At 34.4% G+C, this 24,254-nt stretch overlaps 1 protein-coding gene across 1 annotated transcript in view; it reads left to right on the top strand.

Annotated features, from left to right (window-relative positions):
- Positions 1-22,071, top strand: part of EMC2 (ER membrane protein complex subunit 2) — a 36,788-nt gene extending 14,717 nt beyond the window's left edge. Inside the window, exons 6-11 of the mRNA XM_005516961.3 lie at positions 10,720-10,805; positions 10,970-11,029; positions 13,478-13,559; positions 14,708-14,818; positions 15,699-15,803; positions 21,604-22,071. Of these exons, the coding sequence (XP_005517018.2) occupies positions 10,720-10,805; positions 10,970-11,029; positions 13,478-13,559; positions 14,708-14,818; positions 15,699-15,803; positions 21,604-21,690 (531 nt within the window). The 3' untranslated portion in view covers positions 21,691-22,071. The remainder of the gene's footprint in view (positions 1-10,719; positions 10,806-10,969; positions 11,030-13,477; positions 13,560-14,707; positions 14,819-15,698; positions 15,804-21,603) is intronic.
- The last annotated feature ends 2,183 nt before the right edge of the window (positions 22,072-24,254 follow it).

The raw sequence follows: 24,254 nt of genomic DNA, 5'->3' as shown, positions 1-24,254 counted from the left end.
ACAATAACCAATGTTACCTTCATTTCATGATGGGAAGGTGTGATGGAATACCTGCTTAAACACTGATTTAAGAGAGAGATTATAACTAGTGATATTTCCAGAAATCTTAGTAGTGTTGAGAATTGGGCCTTTCAACTCTTTCATTTCCTAGAATATTCAGTATTCAAAAGACTAATATAGTCTGCCATGTGTATTCTGTGTTCCTAATGCATAATCTTATTTAAGATTATACATTGAATCTATATACTTAACATTATACATTGAATAGCAGTTATTTTGATTTATGTCTGTGACACTTTACTAGCTCTTCAGTCAAAATGCATGAAGCATGCCAGTTGTATAAAACAAAGTCTGAGACAGACTGTACTGTTCTTCTAAGCATTTTTTGAATGCTGTTTGTAAAAGCCACTGTGAGCTATTAGCTGCCAAAATAAAAGTCTAGAGAAACTTGTAGTAATGTATTTTCATTGGTATTTTTTTCCCACAAGGATAAAACTTGAAATATGAAGAAACTATGGAGTTTCAGATTTTTGTATGACATAGATGTTTATTGGAAAGTCAAAAAATTATTATTAATCATTGAGGTTATAAGTGTTACTTGGTTTTGAGGAACTGTCTACAGGGTAAACTTCTGTGTAAATGTAATACTTTGGCTATTGCAGATATTTTGGAAATCTTGCATAAATCTTATTAGGTGTGTGTTGAACCTCTACCTTTCCTTGGTCAGTTTATTTGATGAGATTTGCTATTCAGGAGGGGAAAACCCACAGAAGCACAGATAACTGGGATTAACTAGGGTATGCCAAAGCTGGATATAGATCATGTGCCATCCCTTAAACTAAGTAAATCATTAAAAAAACCTCACCAAACAAATTGAAAAGCGAGCAACAACAGTAAAAAAACACCCCAAACCACCAGAAAGTTATTTTTGAGGCAGCACATCTGGAAACAATACCAAATCCAGCACTCAGAAAACAGTGGTAGGTTAAAGTCTGTCTTTTAGCAGTGGTAGAACTCACAGATTTGTGAAAGGATAAAAGGAACTATTTCAGTTCTTCGCTCTTCACTCTCCCTGAAATAGTAGGAGCTTGAGCTCAAGAGGTTTTGAGCACAAGATGCATAGGTGTCCACAGTAAATGGTGGGTTTTATCACTGCATATCCCAAAGGGTTTAACACTAAATCTTAAGTCATGTTGGACCAATATGGAACCCATTTGCAGTGATATCACAGAATGGGTCACCTTGGTGCATGTTTTATGAGCTTTTGCTGACACCAGTGGAAAATGGTGCACCATAATACAGTGACTTTTATGGACCACAGATCTTTGAAGTATGCATTTTTGGCAGTTACTCTTCACTATCTCAACATAGCTAACATTGAGTGTTTTGTTGGATGGCATTACAAAACAAAATTATATATTTAAATAAGTAAAATGCGTGATTGCGTGATTATTTCTTTATTTGAATTTTCTCCATAACCAAATAATAAAGATCCATAAACTTGTAATATTAGAAGCATAAGTTGTGAATATTAGAACAGTTGTTGGATTTCTTAATTCTGATAATAGAATTGGAGAATGTTAAATGCAAAGGAAGGTTCCTTGCTGTATAACTAGAATTTGTTGGGTAAGGCTTGAATGTCGTGAGTGAAAGTTAAGTAAAAAGTTTTGATAAATTGTCATGTGTAGATTTCTTTGTGTTATCTACCTGCTAATTATTTCCATGCACACATGTGGCTGCTGTAGGAAAATAAATATTGCAAGATTTTAGGAAAGCAGCCGTTGCTGAGCTTGTCTTGGCATTTACATAACTTTATAGAAATTTCTTCTGATCTGCTGACACATGGAGTTACTTACATACATTAAATGTTTTGGCAAGTGCTTTATGTGAAACATAGACATTTGTTCACACAAATCGTGTAAAAATCATGCCTTGCATTGACTAATCAAAAAGTAGCATGGAAAAAGATTTTACCAAAAAATTACTTCTTTTAGACACATAGCAGAATTTTCCATTATAAAAAATAAAGTTTGAACTCAAATTATGTAATGGACATTTGCACTTTGGTAAAAGTGAGGTTTTGTTGCTGAAATTAAGATAACAATAGTTACTTAATTTCTTAGGATAGAATTCAAAATAGTCTTTTTTTTTTAAATATGGTCATCACTAAGTTTTGTCTCACTCTGTGCTTACTTGCTGAAAAAGATGACTCATTTGACAATGGAACAGTGTTAATGTCACCTCAGAGATTTTGTTTCAATTTTCAAAGCATGTAGATGTTGAGTAATAGTCTCTTTTCTAAAGACTTTAATGAGTGAAATGTGACTCTTGTGAATTGCATAACTTGCATACATTTCAATAGGGTGAGAATTGGAATCTCTTCCATTCTTACTTATTTTGTTTGAGATGATGACATGTCAGAAGTCAAGCTGACAGATTACTCTTATTAAGGCTGCATCGTATTTTCTATCACAGGGCACTTTTTATTAATTAAAATTTCATGTAGTGTCCAATTGAAAATGTTTCTAGTGATGCTGCACAGTGACTGATACATTTTTAGATCTTCAGATAAAATGCTTATTCTGTTTCTCAGAACAAAATAAGAGAGTTACTGGTTTTCTAGTAGTGTTGGTAGAAAGGGCTTTTTTGTTTGTTTTTGCTCTTTATGTCTTTCATTGAGAAATAATTACTGTGTTTTGCTTTGGAGGAAAGCCTTTTAGTTAGAAAGCTAAAAATTTTTTGCCAGTTGGGCTCTTCTTGAGGTGGTCTGTCCAGTAGTGCAGAGAAGCCTGTTGATGAGAAAGGAAGTTGGGTTCACGTATTCAAGACTTAGACTGGTGCCCACCACTCCGCTGTTATCCTAGTGCACCTGCAGTTTCTTCTGATTATTCAGCTCAGCCATCAAGAGGATTGCAGAGCACTTACTCAACACCTGGGGAAAGTGAGATAAGGCACATAGCTGTGCCTTAATTCTATTCCACAGAAAATATGGAGTCTTTTTTAGGATAATTCTTCAGCTGTTTTTCTTAACACTTTTTCAATCACGCTTTTTATGCAAGACACTCTGTAAGCTTCCTTACCTTAGGACATGTAGATAGTCTCATTACCATCATGGGTTTAGAAATATAGTTGTTTAAATGAAGAGTTTAAAATTTTAATAGTAAGACAGTGTTCTCATCAACTCTATTATTTATAGGAGTGAACAGGAACAAGTGTATGCATATGGTCACATGAAGTTGTCCTTTCTCTTACTTTTTTGGGATTATTTTTGTAGATGAGCTGGACATATTTCAGAGAGGCACAGAAAGTGGTTGAAGACCTCTGGGAATCAGGAATACTAGAAGGATTCAGATCAAAATCTTACTATTGTGTAAATAGGCAGTAGTTACATACCACGAATGTCTGAGTTCATCACTTTCTGTGACTTTGTGTTGTTACCTTGACTGTATAGGTGACGTTTCTTTCCCTACCTCCTTGTCTCCAGTAAATAAGATGAGAATAATGAGCCCTGAATTTGAGCACTGGATATCTGTTTATCATCTGAACTGTGATAATTCCTTAAAACTGCTGCAGTAGCTGTGAATTCATTTTTAACAGAGACCTCCTGTGAGGAATTTGCAGCTTTGTACATTTATCTACAGGATGCTCTGAGTTGCAGAAGGGAAAACTGCTCACCAAGTGAAGCATCTACTAATGGGGAGAATTTTCTGAGGTGACATATATATTTCCTTAAATATATTTGCTGTACTGCCAGGAAAGACAGAACTAGACCTAAACAAAATTGTGTACAGAGGTAGTTTTAAAGGGGATAAAAACAGATAGCTTGGCACTGTCTGACAGGATGGAGTTGGTGAGAGTTGTGAAGATCAGAAGCTGCTACTTCAGTTAGTTCCCAATGAGAACTGATGGGTAAGCTAGAAATGCACTATGTGGTCCTAAAAAATGGTTTTTTTGCCTTTGACAGAGCATCATATACCATTACAGGGTTGTTTTTTTTTGTTTCTTGTTCAGTCATGATCAGTGAAGTAAGAAAGCAGAGTGTATTCCACCATTTTTTCCCATGTTTTGTGTGTGTAGCACTTTTAAATGTTGATGGAGATTTTGTATCTTGAAATTAAGTATTTGAGAACAGAAGAGCAACCGTACTGCAGTTGTGGCAGAAGTCTGTTTAACTTGTTCTGTGTCTGGCTTTGACTTACTGCAGATACCAGAAGTGTAAGAGCAGGGCAGTGACAGTATGCTGAGGTTTGTTCTGCCAGTTTCTGTTCATCTTCATGTTGCAGTTTTCCTGTACCAGAAGTGATAACTCTTTTTTTAATGGCTCTTCATGAAATTTCTACACAGATTTATTTTTAAAATTGCTTAAGTTTGCCATGCCTACATCTACAACATAATTGAGAAATTAAATGTTGTAATTTTTTATTGGATTGTGCAAATCTCCTGTTTGTGGTTTTTTTTTTTTTTTCCTTTCCCACACCTTCAATCTAACAGTTTTATTTAATACCTCTGAATTTGTCTGTTACTGCCAGCAGTTATTTTCACTTTATTAATACTCATGACTTCAGGGATCTTCTCCACTTTTTCTTCCCTCTAAGCTAAGGGGTCCTAATGTGCTGCTGTTCTTGTTGCCATTCTGTGCCGTAAAACTCTGCTGCTGTTCTCTGTGTCACTTCTATGTTTTTTCCTGTATTTGGATGAGAAATGAGAGGACTGAACAGCAGTCAGTATTAAAAATGCAAGAGCATTATGGACTTAAAAAGTGATGCCATGGCTGTGTCTCTTGTGTATTGTTTTCTGATAACTCAGTATCACAGTATTTTCAGTTTGGGGTTTTGGGGCAGGGTTTTTGGATTTTTTAAGATGGTTTCTGAACATTGAATTGATGTTTTATAGAACTTTTTATTGCAAATACAGTATCTCCCTCTTAACAGGACAAATTCAGACAGTTTTTTTGTGTACATTCAATTAGTATTGTTTGACCCTATATGCAGCCATTTATGTAGATTAAATTTAATGGGTTGTTTTATTGTGCTGATAAAAGTATTCATTATGATTCTTTATTGTGAATGCTATTCTTTGCTGTTGTCTTGTTCTTTCTTCTTAAATAAGTCCTTATCAACATTTAACTTTACATCTCTATTTATGTCACTTATTAATTCACTTGTTCAATCTCTTACCAAGAGTGCTGAACTTTCAATACAGGTGATTCTGGGAGTCTTAGTGCAGAGAATTCTTTTTCTCTATTTTATATTTTTTGACTTATCCACATTCCCCTATTAGGTAGTGGTAACTAGTTTCCTTCAGAGCTTTTAGCTTCAGGTTGAGACATCTTGTTGAAATTATTTCTTAAGTCAAAGATGAGTCTTACATGGATCTTTATTCACCTACACTTTGAGACTCCTTGAAGAGCTCCACTAGATAAGGGAAAGACTTACTTTCCTCTGTGTAAACTGTTCTTACTTTTTGCTGGTGTGTAATATCTTTCATGTTACCCAAAGCCAGCCTAGGCTTTAGCTTTTTAGCTCCTGTCAAATTGCTCTGTGCTGGTGTTAGACTTTATAGGTTGTTTATTGAATACAAAAGGTTACATTTTTGTTCTGTTATGTTATCCCAAAAAAGGCAGCTTCAACCCAGTAGCTCCGTGCCTGCCTAGGTTTGCAAGCTTTAACTGTCTCGCATGACTAACTTTGAAAAAAGTCTGAATTCTAGTAAGAATAAATTCATTATTGTGGTTGTTTGTGATTATGTGCTATTTTTGACGTCTGTGTCATTTTCTCCCTCTATCTTAGTTGTAGTTGTTTACATTTCTGTTTTGATTTGCGTACTGTAATCTGAAGGAAAATGTTTCAATGTATCAAACTCTTAGACCAAATACACATTTTCTAAAATATTAAAAAGAAAGAAAAAATTATTTTTAAGATTAAAAGTATCATGTGTTTAATGCTTTAGTAGTTACATAAATAAGAAATTCTTCTTCTTCTGCCGGTCTCAATCCCTAAAAATTCTCTCTTGATATGTTTTACTATTGAAATGAAGAAGCTGATAAATGTTCAAGTCCTCACTTCATTTTGAGTCTATTTAATGCTAATTAAAAAGAATCATAACAAATGGAGTTCTTATGCCAGATTGGGAATTATTAGTCTTTAAAAGAAATACCTTACAGGGGTTCACTCCTTAAAAAATTTGTACGTACTAAAGTACCTTAGTCCATATGTTACTGATTCTTTAAGTATTTCTTAAAGATGCATTTATCTTTCCATTACGAATTATGGATTTACAGAATCAGCCAATATCCATTCTAGTGGTTTGCTTTAAACTCTGGAAAATTGAGGGGGAAATCTGTGTCATAGTATCTGCATGGTCAAATTCTGCGGATCTTGTTACAGCGCTGGCAGTTTTGCATTTTCCTTTTTACTTAAGGTGGAAGAAGGAAGAAGATTGAATTAATTTTTGTATGAGGCTTGTTCTAGAAAGTCTTACTGTTGTGATGTGAAGAACTGAAATGTACCCCTTGAATGCCATTTTTAAAATCTTTATCAACATAATTGTGACTATTTTAGTAGGCTTCTTAGACTTCAAAATAATTTCAAGTCTCTGTATTTAAAAAATAATTTCTCAAGAATGTTCTTGAAGAACAACAATTGAAATTATTGTTGAAATTAAATTACTAATTTAATTATTAATTTAGATTAATAATTAAACTTCAAATTAATAATTGAACAGACTTGTACTCTGTATTTTGCAGTTTTTCAGTATCTTGCAATAGATGCCCTAAAAATTAGTTTGTATTTTGAGATGTGAGGTTTTTGGTAAAGAGGGCCTTTAACATAATAAAACATGAAATTGCCTGGTTTTCTTTTATCGGCTGGTTGTAAGGCAGGTAATAAATTGGAAATATGATATAAATGCTAGGTAAAGCTTCTGGAGTATTGGTGCGAGTCTGTCTTTACTCAACAAATCGCAATTTTTGTATGCTAAAGTGGTTATTAGTGTTGGCAGTGGTTCTGTGCAGTAAAGCATTTTGTTTAATTTGTATGTAAATAAAGAAAAATTGATGCTATGAGTGTAAATTGTTGTTAGTTATGCTTCTGAAAATGTGTGAGCCCCAGCTCCCAGAGCAGCACTTGAGCTGACTCACACAGTGAGCTCAGGGGCAATATAAAGGAGAACAAGAATTAGAAGTTTACAGCTCACAAACTGTCCCATGTTTTGGTTGTAATGCCAGCCTTTTTGTATATATTTTTCTTAACATATTGACTTCTGGAATTATTGAATTTTTTTTTTTTTAAAACTGATAGACTTTATGATTCAAAGAAAATCTGGAAATAGGAAGTCAGATAGCCGAGTAGTCTACGAATACCATTAAGAGCAATAGTAGTTTGTTTTCAGGTCTTTATTTTTTCACCTGTCACATCACTCCTCTGAATCACAGATCTACTGAACACCTCTGTGCATATCTCTTGGCTTTATGATTTTATTCATGTGATGGAAAAAGTTAGAAACTGCTTTAAAAACAACTCTGCATCCTCACTGAATTCTTTCCAGTGCTTTTAAAATGACTTTCAGAAATTCTGTGCTACTAGACGTTTTGTTCTTCCTCAGTATGTCAGCACTGTTTTGAGTGGCTGAGCCTCTCTTTTGTAAACTTGGAGTTCTCTGTAAATAAACTTATCTCCCAGCATTTTTGAGGGTGAAGAGTGCAGATTCCAAGCCCAGATGCTGCGATATATTTGGTGATGAGGAAGGTAGATTAAAAAAGGAAGTTTAAAAAGTTGTAAAAGTGCAACTGAAGAAATTTCTTGGGATTTGGTGCAGCAGGGAGATTCTGTCAAATGTATATTTAATTCATTTAATTCTTGAGTGCTACCACCAGAATATGTTAATTATGTCTATTGCTTTTGTCCTTGTTATTTGATTGCATTAGATTACATGCTTGCTATAGGTAAACATCGCTTCTATTTGTGACTAGAAGTAGTTGTAGCTTTTCATTAATTAATGTCCAATTATTTATTAATTAATGTCCAAATCACCAATGATTTATGTTACTTTGGAATGCTATGGTTAAGAAGTAAAGCAGCCCTGGAAAAAATCTGTTTCCAGATTCTTGGAGAACTGACTTGGATGTAATTGAAGGACTTGCATTAGAAACAGAGAGGAGAGTCAGTTAATGTAGACTGTTCCTGTCTGCCATTGCAAAATGAGTTGTCATATGCATTGATTGATTTTATATATTTAATAGGTTATTTTAGTTCTCAAGGGTTTACTTTAATTAGGCTCTTGATGTCTTTAAATTTTGAAAATAACCCAGTTGTTAATCCAAGAGTTACATTTAAAAAGCTACATTTATAAAGTCGATAATCTGTTACCTGCAAAAAACCCTTCTGTCTTCCTAGGCTGTAATTTCTTGCTGCATTCCTTTGGCTGTACACACTGTTATCCCCACTTTCCCTCTTTTCATGTTTCAGGCTCAGTGGGCAGGTCACTGGGCTGTGTATAATGTCAGCTTTGGGTAGTGCGTTAACACTGCCCTGGTGTTCCCACCATAGAAGGGGGTGACCTGCTTTACAAGCGCTTTGAGAACTCCATAAAATGTGACAGCAAACAGTGGTTTTGGTTGGGGTTTTTTTGGTTGTTATTTTGTGGTTTTGTTTATTTTAGCAACATGATAAGCATGTGGGATTATTCTTTTTGAATTTAAAGAAAATAATTATGCTGTTATCTTTATTTTTATAAAAGCAAAAATAAAACGGAGAGTGTGTTATTGTTACAGTGATAAAAGTGTCAGCAGTTAAAATTTCCAGTTACGGCTTTTAGCCAGATGTCTCCCAGTAAAAGTAGAATGATGTATGTAACTTCACAGGTTGCAGTTTGACAGAGAAGCAGTGGAAACCACGCTGCTTGTGTTCTAATTTGGCCCCTGATGAGTCTTCTCTCTGCCTGTGTCTCACATTTAATCAGAAGGGTGAATTTTTTTTTTTCCTCACTTGAGTTGTTTTCACTGAATTTCCATTGAATATGTGATTGTAAGGGAGATAAAGGGGATGAATTAAAAGGAAAGAATGAATTTAGTGTCAGAAGCATTTTTAGTTTTTATGTTTTGGTGCTTGAACTAATTTACCATTCTCTTGTTTTGGAAGCATTTGATTTGTTCAAATGGATTAAAGGATTAAAAAAATATTTAGGAGAGTAGTTATGTTTAAAACACTGTAAATATACAAGAACTCTTGCAGGATATATGTGACTGTGAACTTAGGGTACATCATGAGGATGTTGATTTCAGATCTATCTGAAATTCAAAGATTAAAATTGTTTAAGATTTTATTGAAGAGTTGTCCTGTCAAGGCTTATGAAAGGTGATACCTAACTGTATAAATTCTTTATAAAAATATGAAATAGAATGAGAGCTATGAAGGGGATAAACAGTGAGACTTAATTACTAGAGAAATGTGTTTTATATTTTTTTCATTAATAATATCTCATGGAGAAATGAGTATGTACACACACAAGAGTGTGTGTGTACATGTAGATGTCACGGACACCAGATCATCTGTTGTCTCATATCTGACCACAGTGGTTGTGGTCACCCAAGAGCACAGGGATTAGAGGCATGGAAGGAGGCTGATGGCATTCCTTTTTTGAGTTACGTTAAGCTGGAGTTGTTTTTTCCTTCCGTTCTGTCAGATTTCTGCTCTGATGACTTTTGGGCTGGCTGAGAAGTGCTGTTTGCTCCCAGCTGGGAAGATCCCTTTGCTTTGAATCACACCTCAAGTGTGTGTTGATACTCAGTTGGTTTGAGCATGGTGCTGATAACACCAGGTCACAGGTCTGATCTCTGTAAAGACCATTCTTGTAAGAGTTGGACTCAATGAGATCCTTGTGGGTCCCTTCCAGCTCAGAATAATCTCTAAGACTGGCAACACCTACAGGCCTGAAGACTGTAACCAACATCATTCAGAAGCTAGAATAATGGATTAAAGTACGTAATAGTCAGCTATTACAGTACTCTATATCTTTCCCCCTTCTGGTGCCTGACAACTTTCACGGACTTCAAAATATAAATCCATTATAATTCTTACGACTGATTTTTATGTAGTTTAAGTTGAAATACATTTTCTACCCACATATCAAAGTACTGCTCAGTTTTTGCCATTGAAATGGCTATTTTGTATTCCTGTTACATTGCAGAGCCTACTTTGTGCTCCAAGAATGATGAGAGATGATTCCTTTTAGGAAATTGGTGTGTATTTAGCATGAGTTAAAGGTGCCATTCAGCAGTCCAAGAAGAATGTTTCATAATAGCTGAAAGCCCTACTTACACAGAGACAACCAGGATACATCTGTGGGATTCTCTAGGACTCAGTCACCATTTCTCCTCTACAGTCGTGGATCTTGTGAATGACAAGGTGGGGGTTGTTGGAATGGCTAAAGATTAGCATCCCCTGCTGTTTTGTAATTATCAGAATCTGGATAGTCATTTATTTGAATGAAATAATGCATACAGTTTGTGCCTCCAAAGAAAAGCATACATAATGTGATTGTAAGAAAGGTTTTCAGTCTCTCAGTGGGATGTCATAGGGTATGTTTATAAACTTCAACTAGCAGTGTCTCTGCAGTGGAATTCCACTGGTATTGAGATAATAATTTGCACAGTCAAATTGCTTTCCTTACAAAAACCCAGGGAATTATGAGGCCTAATCCTTTATTAATGTCAACCCATAGGCAGCAAGAAAGCGTAAGATTGCCATTCGAAAAGCCCAGGGGAAAAATCTCGAGGCCATCCGAGAGCTGAATGAGTATCTGGAACAGTGAGTGTCTTACAAGAATACAGATTGTGTTTTGCTATTCTGTTAAATCTTTTTAATTAAAGTGGAATTTGCATTTAATTTACGCTTTTGCTTCAGTGCTAGTCATTTACAGAATCCTTTGCACATTCTTTTTTTCCTTTTTCCGTCTTGTGTTCTCTATATAGATTTGTTGGTGACCAAGAAGCTTGGCATGAACTTGCAGAACTTTACATCAATGAACATGAGTAAGTTGTTTGCTAAGTCCACATAAAAACTGTTAATTTGAAACTCACTCTGTGTAAGTCAAAAACCTCAGTGATTTTTTTTTCAAGGACTCGTGTTACAAAGTATGCTGTCTCATTTCCAATATACTAGGCCTCAACTGGAAATAATTACCAAGCTTATTTAGCTACCAAATACTTTTAGGAAGGCATTTGTTTTTCAAACAAAAAGAGTTTACTTATTTACCTGTATATCTCAGTAATTTTTAAAAATCTGCTGTTCAAAAGAAGTGGTTTGAGTGCAGCAGAGAACAGCACTTACAATTTTTTATTAAAGTTATGTATTTTACTTGTTAGAGATGTTAAATTCTTTACTTCTAAAATCAGTTGAATACAAGAACCAATATTCCAATTTTCTTTTAGCATACCTTTCCCAGAATTTTTAGTAACCTTTAAAAAAAAGCCCACAAAGCAAAACATGGATCCAGAGTTGGAGGCATCTGGTCGCCTGGGTACAAAACCCGATGCGATCAAGAATGCTGAATGTTGTAGTAACTTGCTTATTGGATATTTAATGTTTTTGTTAGCTTTTTTTATTGCTGTAGTGACAGGAGGAAATCCCAGTGTGAGAGGATTAGCTCAAAGCCTTAGTGCTAGTTTTCTAATATCACAGCATTAATTCAAACCTCCACCCAAACGCCTATCTTTTTTTTCTCCTCTTTCTTTCGTTCTTCAGCCCAGACTGAATTATATCACATTGTTTCCTTCTTTCCTTTTCAGAGGGTGGTAAAAGAATCAAATTGTCAAGGAAGAAATAGCCATTCTCACTGTGAGGAAAAAAATTGTTCTCCAGTCACCTCGCACCCCATTCTCAAAGAAAATAGTTACTAAACTCTTTTAAATTATGACTTCAGGAATAAGCTAGAATTCTGATACCCAGACTTCCATTTGTTTGGGGAAATCCACCAGCCACTTTTCCAAGAAAATAGGTACTAAAAAAAAAAAAATTGGCTAGAAAGATATTTAAGCTTGTCAAATCTGTCAGTATGAAAGTGAGTGATAGAGTGGTGCAAACATAGGTACTCCATTATTGGGTTGGGCTTTTTTTGCTATAATCTTTATTATGAAATTGTGCAATAAAACTCGAGAAAAAAATTGCTTTTGCTTGTATTTGTTTTGGTCTGTAATTCCAATAAAAAGCAATATGTAGAATTTTAGTTCATGGAAAGAATTCACTGTCCTCACTATACTTCCATGAGCATCATTGTTATTATTTTGATAATAGGGAAAAATTGGCTTCTTGGCTAAAAGCAACTAAAAGTTAAGTTCTAAAAAAGAAAGCAATATATCAGTTTATATGTTTTATCAGGGTCACAAGTCACAGGGCTTGTGAAATCACCATGCTCTTATTGTTGTTCATAAACACACATAGATGTACAAGGTTTGGACAGTCCTCAGTTCTACCCTGCTCTGCAATGAGGACTCTGGTTTCTGCTTTTGGAGAATGAGGTGGCTTCCATTTAATCTCCAGATCAGTAAATTATGCAGATACATGACTATCATAACATCCACTGGAGAAAACCTCCATGTATTTATTTTAGGATATGAGATTTTACAGATAATATGGTTTAATATGGTCTCATAATTTCTAAATTGCTTTTACTGTGATATTAAATATCTACCCACACTGTCATTATAAACCTTGTATCTCTGAATTCTAGAATCTCATCACATAAAGTGTGCAGTAGTGCTATCACGTATCTCTAGACGATGCAAATTCTGCAGACAGTTCTATTATTTGAAAGATTATGAAGCTAAGATTCTTCTCAATAAACCTGCATTTTGAGCTTTACTTCTTAATTCTTTCTGAAAGCTTTTGGTAAAAAAACTCAAGGACTAGTCTTTTTAAATGATACGGATTTGCCCATTTGGAGAGGTCTGATGCTATTTTCATACATAGATTTGTATTGTTTGAATTTTAGAACTTCTTAGTATGTTTTGGTTTTTTTTATCTCTGTTCCATGGTTGACTATTGGTAGGTAAAGCTAATTGACAGTGTAAATGCTGTGATCAGGAGCTGCATTTAGAATCCTCAGGTAGCTGAATTTTCTTAGGTAACAAAATAATTATTTTGTAGTCTCAGTTCAGTCTTACAGTACCTAATACTTGTTTCTACTCATGACTCTTGCTGATAAGAAATAGCACTTACTAGTAAGAGACTAGTGTATTAAATGCTTTTCATGAGCTGTTCCATTTATGCCTAGACCATTAGATTTTGTGTATTTTTCCCCTATGATGTAAAAATAGTAACTTGATTCTGAACATCATTTTAAAATGAAACATTTTTATTAATTGTGGATCATGTGATTTTATGGGGGGGGGAAGTAGGACTTTCATTGTGCTGTAAAAAAACCGGAGCACAGAGCTGTGTACTTGTGTTTCATTTTATGACTGTTTTTTTGTACTCCTCAGCTATGCAAAGGCAGCCTTCTGCTTAGAGGAGCTTATGATGACTAATCCACACAACCACTTATATTGTCAACAATATGCTGAAGTAGGTATTTCAGAAAAATCAATTATGTTTGATTACATTTTCTGTTTTTATGTTACAGAAGTGGTGAAAATGGTTTCTTTAATTTTTCCCTAGGAGATTTGAAAGAGTTCACAGAGAATGCTAACATCTCATAGAACTGAGTATGTTTTGAAATCTGTGTTTTCTTAATCAGTGACTCAGTCACAGTGTGACTAAGCTAAATATAAGAGGGCAGGAATTATTGGAGATAAAGCTAATTTTAAATTAACTCTTCTTGTTGAAGTTTTTATGCACTTTTCAAATTGAGTGCATGAGATGTTAAACCTTTCTACAGCAATGCTGCCTAGGAGGTTATGATACATTGGCTGTTACTATGGACTCAGATCTTGGAATCCATATACCAAATTCTGCCTGAAGGAGCACTGGTGGAAGAAAGATTAAAAAAAAACTAGAGGTAAAAGTTAGAAGTTTTAACTCAAGGTTTTAGCCATTTGAATTAATTTTTTTTTTTCCAGATTGTATTTTTTCCCCTAAATTACATTGTTGACTGCTTAGAATGGGTTTAATTTGTTTAGTTAACATGGATAAAATTGGGTTGACATTAAGACTTAGCCTAAGTAGCTTTCTCACAGAAAAACTTCTAAGCATATCTCCTAGCATTTATCCCTGTTTTTGTTGATTTAATATCTGGGAAAATGAATAGAAAAACAATGGAGTAATCCTCTAAACTTTGTGTGCTATTTTGAATACATAATGAAAGGCATTGTGTTGTTTTGGGAACTCTTTTCATGCATGCTGTGGGAATATAATGTCAGTATGGATTTCTAGTAGTCAGAATTTAGATTTAAAGTTTGTGTTACTTTTCATAAGAGGCAATCCCAAGGTTTCAAGTATTTATAGGTGAAAAATATTTACATTTTAATCTTGTAGCTATGTATTAATTAAATTAATGCTGGGTTTTTTTCCTCATATCATTAAATATTTTTAAATATATGTATTGTGAAGAACTTTGATTTCTCCCAGGCCAGCATTTGGCCTTTGATAGGACTCGTCTGATTTGAAATGTCATGTGAAACAAACTTGGATGAATTTTTGTAATATCATTGCTTCAGAGAAAATGTCTGGAGTATGAATGACATGCAAGTTTCAGGCACTTACCATTTTTACAGGTTAAATACACTCAGGGGGGACTAGAAAACCTTGAGCTGTCAAGAAAGTATTTTGCACAAGCACTGAAACTTAACAACAGAAATATGAGAGCTCTGTTTGGACTTTACATGGTAAGTATGATTATATATTTTCCATGTTATCATTCTGAATATGTTTATGCATGTATATTACCCTTTGCCATTTGCTGTTTTTTTCCCTCTGATTTTTATCTTAATAGCTCAGATTATTAACACTGCTTTAAAATATGGAGTATTATATATACATTTGGAGTATGGATAATTTTGTGCTAGTAACTATGCCTTAATGAAGTGCTCTTAACCTTTAAGTCTTGCCTGTATTTTCAAAAGAATTATAGTTATTGGCACAGGAAAGTAACTACTTGAAAAAGGATTTAAAGACATGCTCCTCTCTAGAGTATGATGAACTGCTGAAAAACTAGCACAGTAGCAATGATTCCTTGCATAGTGGATTTATTTATATAAGTAAAAAACTCTCTTTGGTTATTAAGTAATATTTTTTATTCTTTCAGGTGAGGGTGGAAATATTTTATGTAGAGTCTTATCTGCTTTTAAAATGTGTTTTCTGATGCTACAGGGAAACATTTCAAGTTTTTAATGGCAGTTTGGACATACAAGTGATATATTGTATATTGTCTGTGGTAACAAATTGAGTGTAGAAAATTAATTCATAACTCTGACTTTAGGAATAGTGAATTGGATTAGCTGATCATGTCCAGGTTTGGTTCTTAACTCAGTACAGAACCAAACTGAAGTCTAAGGTAGCTTTAAGGAGAACAAACAATAGTTAAAACGTTTAGCTAATTCTTACTGAACACTGTTTGCCAGTAAATTTTAAAATTCTTTTTGTCTCTTTCCACTGTCACTGTGCATGGGGCTTAGATTGTAAGGATGGTGATTGTTCTCAGCTTATTTCATGCACATAAATTTTATAATTATGCTGGGCTTTGTTTCTATTTTATTGTATTCCTAGTCTGCCAGTCATATTGCTTCCAATCCAAAGGCAAGTGCAAAAATGAAAAAAGATAATATGAAATATGCCAGCTGGGCAGCAAACCAAATAAACAGAGCATACCAGGTTAGTACTTCTTTGCTTTATGATAGTCTTTAACATGCTCTATAGTTCTTTTCTGGACTTTTATCAGCTGCTGTTCAAGGGGTTAAATATGACATGCAAATCAGCATAATCTGCTTGGATTTTTAACATTTTCCTGGAAACCTTAATTAATATAAGGTTGATATTTTACAGTTATTAATTACTATCATTTACTTAATAGCCATAAACAGGTTTTTCCTATTAACTTTAACTGAATGTACATTACTGTAATACTGACCTTCAAGACTTGGTTCTACAGCTATTTTGGTAAAACTTGGTATGTCTTAATTCTTAGAGCAACTTCATTATCCACTTCTGTTTTACTAGAAAACAAATGAAAATTCTAGAATTCTTATTTTCTTGAGTTTACTCTAACCTTTCAAAATCATATTTAATTGCCTTAGTATTTGTGACTGAAGTTGGTTTTGTGTAGTTTTGTAGAAAAATGCTCATTGAGTTGTGAAAACGTAGACTTTTTAGGCCATAATCAAAGCTTGCTGAAGTCATTGGGAGTATTTTCAACTTTCTGAAAAATTATGTGTGAACTTTCATATTTCCTATTGTATTATAAGCCTCTTGTTTCTTTCTGTAACAATGAATGAGAACATGGTTTAGCTCACAGGCTCTGCTGTCTGTGTATCCCAAATACGTTATATCAATTTGATTCCCATTTGATTCTCTTACAGCCATTCATAATGATCTGCCAAGCAAAGTTTATTTATAAGTAATCCTGGACATCAACACCATACTGTCTAATTCTCCCCACAATTTTTTTGAGCAAAAGTATTGATATTAAATGCAAAGACTTTGTATACATGTAACACTTCTTTCTCTCTGCAGTATTTCAGTACTGGAACCCAATATTTAATTTTTTTTTGTTGCTACTGATTCACAGTTAATACTGCCAAATGGCCTTTTTATAAGCACCATCTAGTAAGGAATTAAATTAGATTTTCCTTTTACAGCCAGTGCAGTTTTCTTAATACATACTGCATTTCAGTTCCTTGCCAAGCGTGCAGCTTCTTGTGGCTGATGTGTTTTTGATATGTCGAAACTTAGAGATATTTTCCATTTCTCCTAATTAGCCCTGTAGCTTCTGACTGTACAGTGAAGAACATTGTATCCCTGGGGACATAGTTTAGCATTTTAAACTTAAAGTTTATTTCTCTTCTGCTCTTTAAATCACTCTGCTTTTCATTAATAAACCATTTACCTGCTCATGATGGTAAGGTGTGTATGAATTAACTGCTTTGTCTGATGTTTCATAAATAACCAGGACTTCTTTTGACTTGAAGTATGCCTGACATTCCTGTGAGCACAGTGCAGATGGAAAACTCAAGTATTGCAGGATTAAAACCAAACCAAACAAAACAAACCCAAAAAAACCCACAGCAACAACAAAACCCCAAAGAAACAAAAGAAAACCTCTAACATGAATCCAGCCAAAACAACCAAACACCACAAATTCATAATTGACAGAACAAAACAGGTTTTAAAAGATGTGTGAATTTTTAGTGAAAACCAGTATTCCATGTTTCACATCTTAGTAAAATGAACTGCTTAGATTAGAGTGGATTTGCACATATTTTAAGTAAATATTGTGACTGGAGTTCAAAGTACTGGTAGAGACTTGTTAGCACTTCTGGGAAACAGCCCCTTTCAGGGTACATTGGGGTAGAAATTTAAATCCAGTGTTGGCTGTGGATTGGCCTAGAAGACCTGGAAATAGGCATCTTCTGGTTCTAAATATAGTGGATGTTTAATTATGACAGTTTCTAGTTAACTGATTCACATCTAGATAAGCACACCTGGTTTTTGGTTTTTTTTTTTATTTTCCTTCTTTTCTCTCCACATTGCTTTCTCTTGTCATCATAATGTCTCTAATAAAACATTAATTTTATTGGGAGTGGTGTGGTGCTGGGGGCATTTTTAAGTGCAATGGGGTTGGGAGGGGGATTAGTTTGGTTTTTTTCTTTTATTTTGAAATTTTTATTACTGTTTCTGTGGAGTTCTTTTGGATCCTACATTAAGCATTTTTGGTTGATACTTACCAGAACAGGACATGTTAACACAACTAACATAAATACATATATATATATATAGCCTACTTTAGCTGCTCTTGTTAGCTGTTTGGGATATAAAGTGAAGAACACTGTGTGTGATTAGAATCTTAGGGGAAATTCAGCTCTTGGGAAAATGAAAGTGCACAAGCTCAAGCCAGGATCTGGCAAGTAAATGGGGTGAATACCCCCATTCCTCTTCCCAGAAGGAGTTCTAGTGAGCACAGCTGGACAGGACATCCCTATCCCAACCCTCCTGACCTTGTTACAGGGCTGCAGAAACATTTAGCTACTCCAGTCTCTGTGTCAGAGACTGAGAACATCCAGCAGCTACAGCCAGTGGTGTTCCGTGGTGCAGTGGGTGGCAGCTCCCCCTATGAGTCAGTGTTGATTTGTTGTGCTCCTTCCGTGAGCTGAGCAGTTGGAAATTGTCACCATTTGGACCTGAGGATGAAACCTTGGTCAGTTGTGCCAGGAGAAGCCCTTACAGTGTTCCAGTCTTAGTGGGAGGGTATGTCTAGACAGGTTTTAAGCTGGATATTTATATGATCTCTGTAAATCCTTCCCACTTTCCTTTCATTATCCACCTGTAAGTGCAGTAAGAGCCTTAAAAGCTTGTTGGGTTTGACATTGACTTGTTTATTTGGTTGGACATTTTCATACTGCTAAATGAAATTTTTCTGGTGGTCATGTTCTAGAAAGCAAGATGAATTTATAATCCTGATTTGGATGTCTATACAAATTGTATGAATTTGTGACATTAAATTCCAAGTAATTAATGCAGAAAGTTACTTTTGAGCAATTGTCTCGCAGTGAGATCTTTCCCTATTTCCAGTTTGGATTTGAACTTGAATTGCCAGCAGCTTGCTCAGTGACTTTGGAAAACTGCCTTTATTTTTTAAAATGACTGGCTATAGTTGTTTTTTAATTATTTTTAAAATTTATTTTATATACAATTTACTTGAAATATTTTTACTGGTCCCCTTATTTCAATTTATTCTGTCATTTATGCAGTGTGCTTTGGCACTTGATTTTTCCTTTTCCTCTGCATTCCTCTATGAAATCAGAGAACTTCTTAGTTTATTGTCATTTAAAGAAAGCAGTGTTTGAGTAAAGAAAGAAAACCTTACTTCACCAATGTTAGTTAGACTCTGCAGCTCTGTCTTTACAGGAAAACATGGTGATAAAGAATAGTTAAAAAATTCTGAAATGCACAGATACTTTTGACACTCCATCTAGTTAATATACTTATTCTGATGTAAATATGTAACCATGCATGCTGATTAGTACTTCTCATTTGTGTCTAATCTAGGAGAAATGTAAACTTCTTCAGGAAGACAGAAAGGTTTTTTAGCTAGGGCTGCTGTACAGAGCTGGAATTCCTGGCTGCTAACACATCCTCTGGAAAAAAAAAAAAGTCATTATGCTCCAGGCTTCTTAAATTTAATAGACTGGGTAGAAAAAAGACCCAAATAAAATTTAATTTTAATGTTTTATTTCAGAAGTTAGTGAAGTACTCCTTATTCAAAGAATTAGTTTTAAGTTTATTAGTATTATAAGCTTACTTTTGCCTTATGGCTGGGAAACTGGATCATTCCATCTGTGCAGACCCTGAGAAGGGCTTCTGTCTGTTTTAACTGAGGACATGAGTCACAGTTACTTTAACACCAAAACAAAATAAGGCTACCTGGTGCTCTTCAATTAGGTAATTGGTTTAGCATGTTCTCTGGTAGAAGCATTTCAGCAGAGGCAGGCGAGTTTGATTAATGCTCACAGAAATCTTTAATGTGATCCTACTCATAGTAATTTTCCAGATACATACTTCTTGGGTATATTGCTAAACTCTTCTGTGTTAGCAATCTACATGTTATTTATGGCTCAAGAGAGGTGATTTTGTTACTAACCATTTGGGAAACAGAAAATTAAGTCATGATTTAAGAAATGGATTCCAGCTCAATCAGTCAAATTGCTGTGTAATGGCTGAATAGACAAAATAATTGTTCATCAGGGCAAATTTGAAGTGATTACATTTCCAAGTGTGCTTCTGGTTGTTATGACGCAGAGTTTGATTTTATTTGTTCAGCTTAAACTGCATGTCAGTATCATGAAGGCAGCCGCTCTTGAAATTAGCAAGTTGCATTTTTTTAAACTAATGTCATATGTCAATTTTGCTTCCAGTGTTCATGACGAGAATAAGTAAAATTTTTCTTATTTTGAAGCTTTGCATACTTTCTGTGTGTCTTACCAAGTGTGATTTTGACCACAGTATATTTAGGCTTTTGTGCTTTTTATTGACATTTCTGAATGCTTTGACTTTGAAATAATATTTTCCTTGAAACTTTTGACTTGTGTTTTTTAAACTCGCTTGTTTTTGTGAAAAGATTTGGAATTTCCGAGTGTCTATTTAGTGTTAACAAAGAGAGGATATTTTATTCAATCACATATAAGCAAAAGTTTCTGCTTTCACCTTGGAGTGGGTTAAGAAAACTTGGATTTTCCTCTGAAGTTGACTATTACATATCATTGTGGAAACTGCACAACCTGAAGAATGGGTTCATACATGTTACTAGAATGAAAACCTGGTACACTAGTTCATCTCCTGGAAATATAAAACATCAAAATACAGTGTTTTCAGTACATCTTTAAGCAGTAAAGTGTTGTCACAGTAACAAAATTTCTCCTAACTGTTTGATTTGAAATAGCTTATCATTTACTGTGCCAAAACTATTTTTTTTAAAAAAACTCAGTGCTGATTGGGAATCACAATGCTACATTGTAGCCTGGGGGTCAAAAGCAGGTTAACAGGTCCTGCAGCTTGTTGCTGGTGTGATATTACCTGAGTTTGATGACTTAATCTTTCTTAACAGGTCATGAAGAGTTTGCTAAATTAAGTTAATTACAAGAGAGTAGGGACACATTATAAATCAAGAACTAACTATGCAAGACACCAGTAGTATTTGAAATAAAAATCTTCAAGTTGAAAATTTATTGAGTGTTTAGATGTTAACATTTAAATAGAGAATAGGTTGTTTTAGTAGAAGCAAGTTTTAGTTACTATTTCTGTAATTTCTTTACCACCTCTCCCAACCTGAAATGCAAAACTTTTTAGTGCAGGTGTATAAAAAATGGTTAGGAGTTTCATTTGACTGAAGACCAACCTGGTCGATAAATCCCCTCTGTTACATATGGCTGATGAGTGATGGGAATTGTCAGCATCATTAGAAAAACCCTTTTGAGTTCAACATGGGGTGGTCAACATTTCTTATCCTTCTACCCCTTCCTTTCTAAAGCCATTAGTAGTATTCATTATCTTTCAGTATCTTTCTTTCTTATCGAGACAGACTTTATTTCAAATGTTTTCTGAAATTGCTGTTTTAATAGTAGGCTGCAATCAAGTACATCATCCATCATAGTTGCTTTGAACCATAAAATATAATTATATGTTGTCTGGATTATTTTATAGTAAATTTTCATAAGTAGAATTTTTTATGTCTTGCTTTAACAGAAAGTATTCTTTCTTTGCTTCATAGAAGATGGTGTGTGTATATATATATATATAGCTTATATTCTGGTTAAAATTCTGAGGTTTAATTTTGTGCTTTTAAGTTTGTGGTAAATAGAGTTAATTATTGGTATTTGGTGTATAGAACTGTTATTTTCATAGGATTTAGACATAGAATTTCAGATATATGACAAATAACAATCCTTTCTTTCCTGTTTAGTTTGCAGGTCGCAGTAAGAAAGAAACTAAATACTCTTTGAAGGCAGTGGAAGACATGTTGGAGACCCTTCAAATCACTCAGTCTTAGCTTGGCACAGAGATCTAATATGAAATTTTCCAATACCACACTCAACCTGTAATGACCTGTGGGTTATGTTACTCTAGTGCTGTTAAAAGTTAATTTTGTATTGATTACGTGCTATATAAAATAACATTTTATGAAAAGTAAAATGCCTATTTATTGCTGCTATAAGAAATGTGATGAATACCCACTGAAATTAATAACTTATCCACATAAATAACATAAAGAAATGAAGTGCTGCACATCAGTCTCCTCAGATTTTTGTATGTACAGTACCTGCTTCTAAGCCATAATTTGTAGAAATAAACTTGTTAAATGATTAAAAAAATACAGTGACTTATTGAACTTGCAAATGGAAATTAGAAATTTATATATGTAGATTAATAACATGCTAAATATTTTTCTTATTTGCATATTTAAGAATAAAAACATGCTACAGAGGTACACTTTCTGGGAAATACATCAAGTAATGATTATGAGTACACTTTATTGGAGAAGAAGGTTTGTTAAGGGTTTCTTAATAAGTTGGTATCTACTACTGTAGAAATGGAGAAAACTTACTCGTGGAGTTTGCTTCAGAGGTGCTGTTGTACTGGCTTAAGGCCAAAGACATTATTCTCTGTGGCTTTGTGGGCAAATGCTTCCATGTCCACACAATTTTCTGATCAGTGTATGCATATTCCCTTTTTCCTTCTTTCCTTCTTTTTCCTTCTTTCCTTCTCTGTGTCCTTTCTTATACATGTATTTCACATGATGAATTTCAGCTGGGGCTCTGCGGGTCTCTACTGTTCTGTGTCCCTGGTATGGGCACCCTTTTGCTGTGGCACTTTGGCTTTTCCACATGGAGCAAGGGTGCATGCACTGAGAGGGTGACGTGAGCTTGTTCAGCTGCCTTGCACTTACTGGGGATAGTGTTTGTTACACCATCAGCATGAAGCATCTACCACACTGTAAAACTGTTCTCTTTGTCTTTAGGCACTTGTTCATTTACTCAGATAGTTAGTCGAACACCCTAATTCAAGTATTTTGCACTTTTGGTCATTCTGGATGTTGTTCAGATGTGTTCTGTGGCTGTTCAGTTGCACAGCTTTACTACAGCTTCAGTAAGATTGCATAAGAGCAGCAACCTACCCTTGGCAAATTCTAATACCAGTATTGCAGTGTTGTTTTCATGGCTGTTACAACCATCCAAGATGATTAGATTTTCAGATTTTTTATTGCCTAATCTATATAGATGGATAGGCTAAAGTCTGTGTATTAAAATGTCTTTATTATGATCCTGGACTTGATGTAATAAAACACAGCTGAGTTCCTTCTTAAAAACAAACCAGCAACAAAAACTTCCTTCAGAGCTTGAAAATTTGTATAACTGAGCTGTTTTTTGCATGACACTGGGCCTTCAAGAAACATGTAGGATCTGACTCTTTTTCATGAAGTAGGTTGGAGTGTGAGAGAATGGATGCCACGCCATGAGAATTAATTGTATGTGGAATCATAAAATAGCTTAATTCACTGCTGTTGAAATACAAAACTGCAAATACTGCGTAGTGTTATATTAAATCATCCAATTCTAACCTGGGGAAATAGTGCACATCCTTCTATAATAATAATTCACAAACTGGCCTCAGAACAGTACGTGTGGTAGATTATATGTGCTTTGAGTGGAAAACATATCATGGTTGCTCCTGTGTATTTCTGTTGTAGTCTTTGATTGTATGAGTGTGCCATCTAGAGTTTTAAGCCCTCATTAGTGTTTTTTTCTGTTGTGCCTACATTTCGTATAACTTGGTTGCATTTTAAAATTAAAAATGGTGGGAAGTTGTACTGAAGGTTAAAATTACTTGGTGCATAACATTTTACCTCCAAAGTATTAAAAACCAGCAGTGCAGAATTTTTGTGTAGCAGGCATCTCCAGCTGAAATGTGTTTGTATATAGAGCTTTATTCAGAGGCAGCTTTTATATAGATGTCAGACTTGGGTATTTAGTATATCAGTTTCTCTGTGAGGAAATTTTTTCTGTTTCTTGTTTTCAGTTATTTGATGACAATTTTCATGTCATTTGGCTGCTTAGCACCTTCTCATTTTCATTACTGCTTAGCATCTCTTTGAAATTAGTATTTACCACTCTGATTTGTGTTCATATTTTGGCAAAATTTCCACATAGTAGAGCTTACAAGTTAACCTTGAAAATATTTTTGACAAATTTTTGTTTACTTCAAAGGTTAAATAAATTACTCCTATGAAAATACATGGGCAGTCTCTGACAGAACTATTGAACTGCAGCAATGGAAATTGAGAGTATTTTCCATATTTAGATTTAAAAATAAAGTTTAAAAATCCTCTGCAGGGGAAGTAACTGCATGCAATGCCCTGCACTCTCAGCAAGAAAGGACTTACTGACAAAACAAGCTGTCATATAATATGATCTTTGTAAAAGTAATTTTCCAGTTCTAGTAAATGGTTTTGTAATGTTACGGATTCTGTGTTGCATTAAAGAATAGGTTTTCAGAGAATGGCTTACTTAATTAACAAATGAATTTCATTATGTTCTGTATTGTGCTCTGACAGTG

Source organism: Pseudopodoces humilis, chromosome 1, assembly GCF_049639895.1.
Source record: "Pseudopodoces humilis isolate 2021_Gansu_Grassland_sample_001 chromosome 1, ASM4963989v1, whole genome shotgun sequence".
NCBI classification, from domain to species: domain Eukaryota; kingdom Metazoa; phylum Chordata; class Aves; order Passeriformes; family Paridae; genus Pseudopodoces; species Pseudopodoces humilis.
This window is presented reverse-complemented; position numbering and strand designations above follow the sequence as displayed.